The sequence below is a fragment of the Eimeria acervulina genome, genomic scaffold (genome assembly GCF_000499425.1).
Source record: "Eimeria acervulina Houghton genomic scaffold, Eah_scaff156, whole genome shotgun sequence".
Taxonomy (NCBI): domain Eukaryota; phylum Apicomplexa; class Conoidasida; order Eucoccidiorida; family Eimeriidae; genus Eimeria; species Eimeria acervulina.
This window is the reverse complement of record NW_013550199.1, coordinates 45,210-56,031: the sequence shown is the minus strand read 5'-3', so window position 1 is coordinate 56,031 and position 10,822 is coordinate 45,210. Positions and strand designations below refer to the sequence as shown.

General features: G+C 52.3%; 1 protein-coding gene across 1 annotated transcript; it reads left to right on the top strand.

Moving 5' to 3' along the window:
• Positions 1-10,039: 10,039 nt before the first annotated feature.
• Positions 10,040-10,621, top strand: EAH_00021780 (hypothetical protein; the record flags this gene model as incomplete). The annotated part of the gene is made up of 3 exons (XM_013397047.1): positions 10,040-10,174; positions 10,303-10,370; positions 10,465-10,621. The coding sequence occupies 3 exons, from the start codon at positions 10,040-10,042 to the stop codon at positions 10,619-10,621; spliced, it is 360 nt and encodes a 119-aa protein (XP_013252501.1).
• Between the last annotated feature and the right edge of the window lie 201 nt (positions 10,622-10,822).

Sequence of the window (10,822 nt, the reverse complement as noted above, 5' to 3'; positions counted from 1 at the left end):
GGCCTGGTCCGTGCAGCACTGTTCGTCGCTTGTGTGGGAGAAACCTCAACCTGTGGGATGGTCTGCGTTGTCTCGTTCTGCCTGGATGATGTGGCGCTGTGAAGCTATGCTGGTGAGGCACTGGGTGTATACGGAGCGAGCTATAGTGGAGTGGCGTTCAGCACGATTGGTCGAGTTTCACGGAGCATATCGTGTATGCACCTTCTTGTAGATTCACTAGACCTACGTCATGCGCGCGCAAGCAGCCCGAGAAGCTCCCCGGACTGAGTTTGACGATTTGTGTTATCTAACCCCACGAGATTGACGACTTGATGGGTGGTGTCGGACCGTTTTCGTCTGGGTACTTCCACTTCCAGTTGCGTTGAGAGATAAGGTACACAGAACAGTATGTAGAACTCAGCGAGAGAAATACTTACCTTGGATCCTGCATTAGAATTTTGGCGGTGATTTCTAACGGCACTGTAGTGGTAGAGAGCTTAGTCGAACAGGAGCAAGTGCGTGCATCATGCGCAGGAAGCACGCATTACTAGGGCAGGTTGGCCAATGCGCGGGGAACTGCCCTGTGTAAGTTTTGTTGCCCAAAAGTTGCTTTTGGGCACCATTGGCAAAAAGGGATACTGCGATGACCTGTCAGACTGTATGTGCATAGTTTAGACGCTCACTGGCGATAGCAAGTGGATAGCAAGTGCGCTGGTATTCCGGCAGATCTCACAGTGTGTTGTAGTATCAACTTTGGGACACTTATAGGTAGTAAGCTACCTCTATAGGTAGTTTGCTGATTTCATAATTGCTGCTCCGAATGAAAGGTGAGCATGCCAATAAACCAGCTCGTGCGTTAGGTCCCACGGTGCTACAACCGAGGGGCTACAAACCTAGGTCAGCAGCGGGGGAGTGAATCTCGAGGCATTTGGGAACATCTGCTTGTTGGATTGGTATTTGGAATTCGGCCCCATTATTTGCCGCTTATCTAAAGTGACGGCGCACAGTGCATTTGTTGGGTCCGTGGGAACCTGCGGAATCTGTAGAGGCTCTCCCTTCGCACCGAAGAAGCTCTGCACGTTTTGCATACATTGAGGTGTACGCAGTTCAATGTATTTATGGTTATCCAGGTGAGGTGCTGTTTAGTGTGCGTGGTGTCAGTGCGCCGCACCTGGCTTCACGCATAGCGTGTTTCCCAGTGGAGGCTGCCACTGCAAGCCATTGAGTTTGTATCATGCACTTTGCTGCGTTCCTCTTGATCACTGTAATTAAGGCTGGCGGCGCACAGAAACTGGTTGCCAACCAAATGTCCTTGAACTGCCTTTCCGTCTAAAAGCACCAATGAATCCTCCGGTGCGTGGGCGTGCCCACTCAGAGGTTTGCGACACCATCGAGCAACCGGCATTCTTTAGGGATTGCTGAGTGCTCATCGCGCAATACAATGCAGCTCATATTTCGCGAGGCAAAGCAAAGCGTAGACCTTTGCCACGTCCAAAAAACTAAGTAGGGGACTGGAAAGGAAGCGCGCACCATCTTTTCTTCAGTTGCCATTGGTCCCTCGCATTGTGGTTCTGGTAGCCTGCGCATTCAGACAAAGGCATGCCTTGTAGTCTTGATTAACTGACGCATGTAGGTGAGTGCGTATACTATAGATAAGGACCATAAAATGCAGGCAACTACACCGTCCAACGGGTGGTGTACGCCAACGCACTGCTGACGTGGCTCTGCGTAGTTAAAGCGATACGGGCTGGCACGCCTGTTCCATGTGCAGTTGGTACGTCCTTTTTCTTGATACGAAACAACTGCCATAGCAACACGCTATCCTTTTAGTTTTGATTGGATATTTCCCAGTATGAGCCGCTGGATTTGGACTGCGCTCCGACCGAGGGGAAGTACCGCCTCTAACGAAGAGGTGCGGTCCTGCAGCGAAGGGTGCGGTAATAGCTTTATGGCGGCGATGGCTAGTTGGCACGTTTTCTGTGTGGTGAGAAAGTCGATGCAGGTCTCAGATTTTCCATCGAATCGCGATGCTCGGTCACCGTCGAATCTTCCGGTGCCAGTGCCATCAAGAGCAGAAGAGCAACCTTTCTACCTCAGTCAGCCTCACTGTACTTGTAATGCATCTGGCGCCAATTTTTGACCCTTCACACGTTAGTGGACACGCGGGTTCTTGGGCTGCAGGCGCCTACCTCTCCCTTCTTGATTACCAAATGGGAGTACGCTTGTTGCTTGTACTCCTCCGTAGCCTCATTCTTGCTGCAGAAGAGCTCTCTGGTTTTGCTCGTCATTGCGCCGAAATCTTCGCAAACGTCTCAGCCAGAAAAGCCGGCAGCGACTTCTTGTTTGAGGGATCTACTGCTGAAGAGTCATCAACCCGTACAGGCTCATGAGTTTTCGCGAAGTGTGTCACATTCAGTTGCTGAAACTGTCACAGCAACCAAGCACTTGGCCCAACGGCAGGTGGGTTAGTGTCTGCCATTCTTCATTTGCGATGCCGTTCATGCTCTGTGGCGTACAGTGTTCTGAGGGAACGAGGTTCTGAACCCTTGAGCACCGTTGTTCTTTGAGTGTATCTGCGTTGGCGCTGTGATGTAGTAACATGCCTGCTATCCGTGCAAGTTGCAGGAATGCGAAGTGCCGGAAATTAGCCAAAGTTGGTATATGTTCAAGGCCAGATGTTGGCTTAAAAGTCCATTCTAGAGAGTCCATCGCTTGCGTTAACTGACAGCCGCGAAGGAAGCACCAATTCGGATTGTTTTATTTTAACATGTATCCCTGCATTCCCCAACCTTTGATGTTTGTGTTAGTAAACACCTCGGCAACACCACATACAGTCCTGGTAGCAGGCAGACTAGCTGGAGCATATATACTCTTTTTGCGTACTTTATGTATTTTCGGAGCATGTTGATGGCTAAACCAACATTCGACCTAACCAGCAACCACCGGGTGGTTGGTTTTGGGGGAGTGCTCGATTCAGGGAGTGCGCAAGACGCCTGACGTTTTGGTACTTTGGCCTGCAGAACGTCTATGATCTTTGCGCCGGTAGCTGTAGTAATACACACTTGCATTTCACGCTTTTCGTCTAGCATCACGTCTTTTTTGGGCATGCCTTCGATGAGGACTGATGCTCATTCTGGGTGAGGGTGTCGGCCTTTCCCTTGCGTTGGCTTTGTTGCTGTAGTGGGAACTGCCGCCAGACTGTTTCCTGTGAGTTTCTAAGTTTAGATGATACGTGTTGAGTCATTCATGCTGGGTCGACAAGCAGAGGAAAGGACGGCCGCACCTTGCCTGCTCTGCAGCTGCCATAGCGCAACAAAGACAACACAGAGCTCTCTTTGAGGATACGATTGTTAGGATGAGAAGTGCGAGCAGTGTAAGGTGCGAATGCGTGAGAAGTGGCGTCACCGACGCTTGCATTCTAGCCTCCGTCTTTCCAGTGGGGGCTATGACGAACTAACTTCATGGGCACAGCTGGGTTAAACAACGCCACTATATAGCTTGCTCTGCTACAGCGCAACCTTGATAAGTCCAGCCTCACGCAGACACCCTGCAGGCTACTGGCTGATCTGTGTACAAATAGCAAAGAAGTGAAAGTGGTCGTGTTCACTCTTCTAGGGGCAACACGCTTGGATGCGCCGCTACTGTGGTAGAAAGGTAGGATACTAAGGCACACAACGCCGCTAGATTTCTTGACCGCACGCGGGTACGCGAGTCAGAAGCACGTTGGCGGTAATAATGTGCCTAACGCAGTGTGTATCAGGTATGCTGTTGCCAAAACCCTGACGATGCTAACGGTACACACTGTTCTGCTGCAAGGACAGTATGGGACCACGGGAGCGATGGTGCTGCTTGTAAATTCTTGAGACCTGCAGAGGTACTTTGCGTTCCACATGGCGAAGCGTAACTGTACTGGAACAAAACGTGCGCATGGTGCTTGTTTATTTACTCGTCTCCCAGTAGTGCCCTTGTGCCTTGTCCGCTTGAAACGAGAAGACGAGTGCTGCGCCTAGTTTTGAAACACACGAAGCTACAACGCAGCAACTTTGGAGAAACGCCAAGGATACTGTCACGCATAGATGCATGTCATGTTGAACGTATACCCCGAAGTTCACGTGGGAAGTAGGCCTGCGCCTTCTTGACGTAGTGCACTCGCCCGACGGTCGGCAGTGGCACACGCCACTCCCGACCCAGCAACGTGTAGAGCTGTGATTCAGCTACACCATCCACCCCTGATGCACAGGACGTACGTTTGACAGTTAAATGCCTACATGTGGTTGTGAGCGGATCCACCGTAGGTCTCTTGAATGCTTGAACAGCCCAAATCGCAGAGGCGGCTTTTCTCGAAACTGCTCGTTGGTTTGGAAGACAGTGGCAGGTCCATGTAGTGGCCATTGCGTTTAGATCGCGCGCCGCTGCAAATCTCTAATTCGGCATTAGCATCAGTGGTTGCAGTAACGATCATTAAGCCAGTGTAGGTTATTGCTTTCTTGAGTTGGACCCTGAGCTATTTGCCCGGCTGCTGAGCCTCCGGCAGAGGCTCGCTCGCTTGACTGAGAGTTTTGTCATCTGCAAGCAATTCTCGCTAGCTATCGTCAGCACCAGTGATATTGCACTACGCATTACGGCACCGTTTCACCGGATATAGAACACAGGAAGTCACCGGGAATAGGTATTTAATCCTATACAATATTAGGGAAATGCGGCATGTGGAATCCACAAACGATGAGCACCTACTGTATTGATCTTTCTGGGTGGGCAACTCGCCCCCCGTAGGGTCTGCACAGCTGGCGTTGTGAATATTTTGTATGTCAGCGGACGAACGTGTTCAGTTGTCCAGGAGATTAATTGGAGATGACGTTACTCTGGTAGGGCGAGAGGCAACCCTCTGACTGCTAAGGCCGCTAGATTAATGGGCTGCAGACAGAGGGGTGTGTAACAGCCGCATTGGTGGCGATGCTTAGCTTTATAGTTTGCGCATCAAACGCCTCATGATCATAACGATACAAACGGTACACACTGCTGGGCCTCACAGATTGGATGGGACCACGGGAGCGGAAGCGCTGCAGGCAGCGTTCTTGAAACCTGCAGGTGTATTTTAAGTTGCTTATGGCGATGTGTAGCTGGCTAGGTTGAAGCAGTTGCGCACTCTGCTTCTTGTGCCAATTACTTGTCGACAGACCCTTGTGCCTTCTCAGGTTGAGTTTACGGGGCGGCCTGTAGCGTGCGGCGTGGCTGATCTAGAGTAACATTGATGCCGCAGAAAGTGCGCAGCACCCTTCGATGCCTGGCATGTCATGTTCGCGTTAACATACTAGGCAGTGCAGTAGTTATTTGACAAGCAGGCCTGTGCCCTGTTGGCTGGGGCAGTGCTCGGCCACTCGGGGGCAATGACACGTCACTGACGCGGCGGCTTGCCGATGCGTGCGTCCGCTGCTGTGTCCACCCCTGGCGTGCAGGACGTAGGCGCGGAGGGGACAGATGGAGCGAAAACGTTGCTTATGTCGTTTTCCCACAGTTGCATTTTACGCTCGTCATGCGAGAAGCAGCTGTGGGGATGCGGCGGATTCTGCCACTCACCTATCAGCACTGCCCTCTGCTCTGTCGGCTTGTGACTACCCGGCGGCCTGTAGCGTGGTGTATGGCTACATTGGAGAAACATCGAATCAGGAGAAGGTGCGTAGCACTCTTCGATGCATGGCTTGCAAAACATCATATATATATAGAACAAATATTTACGCAGGAGTTGCGCGTGCTCCATTTTGGCAGGCAGACTACCCGGTTGCAAGGGGACAGTGACACACGCGACTGCCGAACCACTGGCGTGCCGATGGGTGGGTCAGCTGCCGTGCCCACCTCTGATATGCAGGCAGTAAGCTTGGAGGAGACTACAGGCGAGCAGAGGTTGTTTGTGGGGTTCTTGGAACCTGCAGATGCATTTTGCGCTCCTTATGCGAGATATTGCTGCCCACGTTGGGTTGGGTGGGCACGCTGGTTCTTCTGCCACCCACATAGCAGCAGTGCCCTCGTGTCTTCTCAGCTTGAGATTACTAGGGCTTCAGCGTGGTGCGTGGCTACTGTGGAGCAACATCAAATCCCCTAGCGCGTTGCATGTTTCGATGTGTGGTTCAAGTTAACATAATACGCAGCGCATAAACGCTGATATTCTTTAAGATAACCACAAGCTGTGAAGCCTCCGAGCGGCGACCTCCACAAACCCAGTTGCCCCGCTAATCGACCCGCTAGTTTTTCCAGGACGCCTTTACTGGTTCCCGAATAAATATTCATGCAGTTGGTAGGCGGGCACGGTGTTGACAAACAGTGCACTCGGTCGCGCGGGGACAGTGACGTAGGTAATTGCCGGCCCAGCGGTTTGCAGAGGTGCGCTTCAGTTGGGGCGTCCACCCCTGATATGCAGGAAGTACGTTTGATAGTTCAGCAGCGAATTAACTCTGGGTTTCTTGGAATGTTTGGAAATGTTTGAACAGCCCACAGAGGCAGAAGCGGTTTGTCTGGGCACGGCTTTTCGGTTTAGAGGACAGTGGCAGGTCCATGGAGTGCGTCTTGGGTTTCAAATCCATATGGGTCACATGCCGTTGCATATCTTTAGCTAGGCTCTAGCACCAGTGGATGCATTGACGATCATTGAGCCTGTGTAGGCTGGTGCTTGCTTGAATGCAGCCCGGAGCTTTCTCTTCGACTTGTCGACAACTGACGGGTATAGCAATTTTTGTCAGCTGCAGGCGGTTCCCGCTAGCCGCTGCAGGCGAACGTGGTAACGCACTATGAACGGCGCTGTCCTTACACCTAGCGTAGAACGCAGAGACGTAACGGGAATACGCACTCGAGGCTGCACAAGAGTGCTTAGCTGCGGCATGTGAAAACCACAAGCGACGAGCGCCAACCACTGTAGTCCTTCTGCGTGCTCATCTGGCCTTCGGATTGATGCGCCGTAGAGCGTGTCGTAGCCGATCGATGTAGAGGCTTTGTAAGTCCAGGGACGAATGTTTTCAGTTGCTTAGGGGAATAATTGGAGATGGCGTTACTCTAGTAAGGCGGCAGGCGACTATGGCCGCCAGCGCCCCTAGATTGATGGGATGCACACACGTTGCAGGTAGGTTGGTGGCGAACACTGCGCTTTATTGATTGTGGAAATGGTAGTCTGTTGCCAAGAATCTGGCTATGCTAGCGGTACGCATTGTAGTGCCGTATAGATTGCATGGGGCCACAGGCGAGCAAGCTTTGCATCTAGCGTTCTCGGAATGCTGATGCATTGTGCGGCGTGTAGCTGGCCAGGTTGCAGTAGGCCGACACCGTGCTTCTTCCGCCACTCACCTACCAACAGTGCCCTTTATCGTGTCAGCTTGAGACTACCAGGCGGCCTGTAGCGAGGTGTGCGGCTACTTTGGAGGAACATCAAATCCACAGAAAGTTCGTCTCATTCGTCGTCGATGCATGTCATGTTCATGTTGGCATACTAGGCAGAACAATATTCATGCAGGAATTAGGTCTGCCGCCAGTTCACTTGGCCTGGCGGGGACAATGACGCACGTGGCTGCCGGCCCAGCGTCTTCAAGGGGCGCACGACAGCTGCACTATCCACCCCTGACATACATGAAGTACGTTTGACAGTTCGGCGCAGGCGTGTAGCCTCTAGCGGAATGTAAAGAAGCATTGAAATTAGCACCAGGTTCGTGAAACGGGGTATGTGAAAAACACTGGAGAACAAGGCTAGTGGAAATCATCTGCAACTGACAAAAGTGCCGCCTTCTTATTTACACGATGCGCGCCTACCGCCCTGATCCTGTTACGTGCTCAACTCGTTCCCTCGCTCGATGCACGACAGGGCTTGTCACAGCCGATCGTTGTGGAGATCTCGTATCACAGCGGAGGAACGTGTTCAGTTGTCGTGGAGGATAATTCGAGAAGGCGTTGCTGCGTTAGACAGGCGAGCAACTCTGGCTGGCAACGCCGCTAGTTACTTTGGCCGCAGACAGCCACATGAGTCACCGACAAGTTGATGGTGCCCCTGGGCCTGAGTGCCTCTGGTATGCTGCTGCCAAAACCCTAACGGTGCTAACGGTACACACTGTGCTGCCATACGGACTGCATGCGACCACGGGAGCGAAGGCGCTGCCTGTAGATTCCTGAAACCTGCAGAGGTATTGTGCGTTGCTCACGGCAACTCTCAGCTGCTCAGATTGCAGTAGTTGTGCACCCTGCTTCTTCTGCCACTCATCTACCAGCAGCGCCCTCTGCCACGCCAGGTTGAGACCACCAGCCGGCCTCTCTCATGGTGTATGGCTGCACTGCAAAATCATCACGTCCTCAGAATGTGGGTGGCTCACTTCGATGAATGGCATGCACAATGTGTGCAACGAACATTCAGGCAGGAACTAGCGCATGCGCCCTGTTGGCAGACAATGCATTTGGTCGCGCGAGGACAGAGACACACGACACTGCCACCCCCATTATGGATGCGTGCTGCAGCTCCCGTGTGCACTATTACGCAGGCAGTATTAGCGAAACTCAAACGCATGCTTGTGGGTTACAACAAGTACATCCTAGCCTTCTTGAATTGTTGAAAATGCTTGAGCAGCCCACAGAGGAAGAGCCGGCGTGTCTTGACGCTGTTTGATGGCTTGGAAGACAAGGAAAGATCCACAGAGTGCTTCCTGTGTTAAAAAGTACTATGGATCGCTCTCCTTTGCAAGTCCTTAGTTCGGCAGAAGAATTCGTGGTTGCATTTACGGCTTTTAAGCCAGTGTAGGTTATTGATTGAGTTCGACCCTGAGCCATCTGCTGGGGTGGTCGGCATCCAGCAGACGTGAATTCACTCAGAATGCGATGATTTCAGTTTTGTTAGTTGCAGGGGATTTCGCCTAGCTCTCAGTAGCCCGTGGCAAACCACTACGAACCACGTGACTTTCAACCGAATGTAGGGCACCAAAGCGTAGCGGGAATAGGCATTTAAATTTGCACGAGGTTTGTGAAATAAGCCATGCAAAACTCCCAAGAGATGAACGCCTGCTGCGATAGTCTTGCTGCGTCCGCATTTCGCCCACCTGTGGGTGTTCTTAGAACAACACCTTCTCTCTCGTTTGAAGGACATACCACCACCGAGCGTTGTATGGGTTGCTTATGCCAGCGATCGAACATGCTCAGTCTTCCAGGAAAATAATTGGAGAAGACGTAACGCTGGTAAAGCGGCAGGCAACCATGACTGGGAACGCCGATAGTTTGACGGGCTGCAAGCGGATATGTGAGCAACAGGCAGGCTGCCTGTGATGTTACGGTTTGTAGATTGTGCACCTGGTAGGATGCTGCTAAGGATCTCGTGGTACGCACTGTGGTGCCGCACACACTGCATTGGACCGCAGGTACGGAAGCCCTGCTTGTAGGGTTCTTGAAACCTGCAGATGTATTTTGCGTTCCTCACGGAGGCGCGTGGCTGCTCATATTGGGCTAGGTGAAAACCAGCTTCTTCTGCCACTCACCCACCAATGCTGCCCTATGTCCTGTCAGCTTGTGACTACCAGGTGGCCTGAAGCGTGGTGTGTGGCTACTCTGGAGCACCGAATTCTCAGCAAGTGCGTAGCACACTTCGGTGTATGGCGCATGCAACTTAGTATACTAAGCAGAACAAAATTCATGCAGGCTGTAGGCCTGCTTCCGGTTGGCATCCAGCCCGCGCGGGGACAATAATATCGTGACTGCCGACCCGGCAGCTTGCACCCGTGTGTGTCAGCTGCCGTATCCACCACTGAAAAGCAGGAAGTAAGTTTGGAGGGGACCGCAGGCGCGAGTACGTTGCTTGTAGAGTCCTTGAAACCTGCAAATGTATTGTGAATTTCTCACGGCGACGCGTAGCTGCTCATATTGCGGCAGGTGCGAGTCTTGCTTGTTCCGCCAGTCACCTACCAGCAGTGCCCCCTGCCTGACTACCAGGTGGCCTGTAGCGTGGTGTGTGGCTACTCTGGAGAAGCATCAAATTCTCAGCAAGTGCGTAGCATACTTTGATGCATGGCATATGCGACTCATTAATCTCTGCAGAACAAAATTTATGCAGGAGGTGGGCCTGAGCCCGGTTGGCAGCCAGACCACGCTGTCGCGTGGGGGCAATGACACACGTCACCGCCAACCCACCGACTTGCCGATGTGTGTGTTAGCTGCAGTGGCCACCACCGAAAAGAAGGAAGTAAGTTTGGAAGGGACGATAGGCGCGAAGGTGCTGCTTACTTGCAGATCTATTGCGCGTTGCTTACCGCAACAGATAGCTCGCCAGTAGGTGCGCGCCGTGCTTCCTATGCTCACATACTCTGTCAGCTTAACACTGCCAGGCGGGCTCTAGCGAGGTGTGTGGCTACTGTGGAGCAGCATCAAATCCACAGAAAGTGAGTAGCACACTTCGATATATGGCATGCTCAACATAGTATACTACGCAGGACAAATATTCAAGCAGGATGTAGGCCTGCGCCCTGTTGGCAGGTTCGGGGACAGTGACAAGTCATTGCCGGCTCAGGGTCTTGCGGATGCGCGTATCGGCTGTCGTCCCACCCATGATACCCCTCACTATATGCAGGAAGTGCGTTTGACAGTTCAGCGCATGAGGATGGAGTTGAACGGATCAACTCCGGGTTTCTAAACTGCTTGAGAATTTGTTTCTGTACGTGTTGATGCGAAAGACGACAGTATATCCGTAGACAGCACGTTGGGTTTGGAAGGAATATGTATTACGCGTACTTTCGCTCGGCACTTGCATCAGTGGTTGCTTTGACCATCGTTAACCCTGTGTAGGTTGGTGCTTGCGGGAGTGCGACCCTGAGCTGTCTGTGCAAGTGCTGGA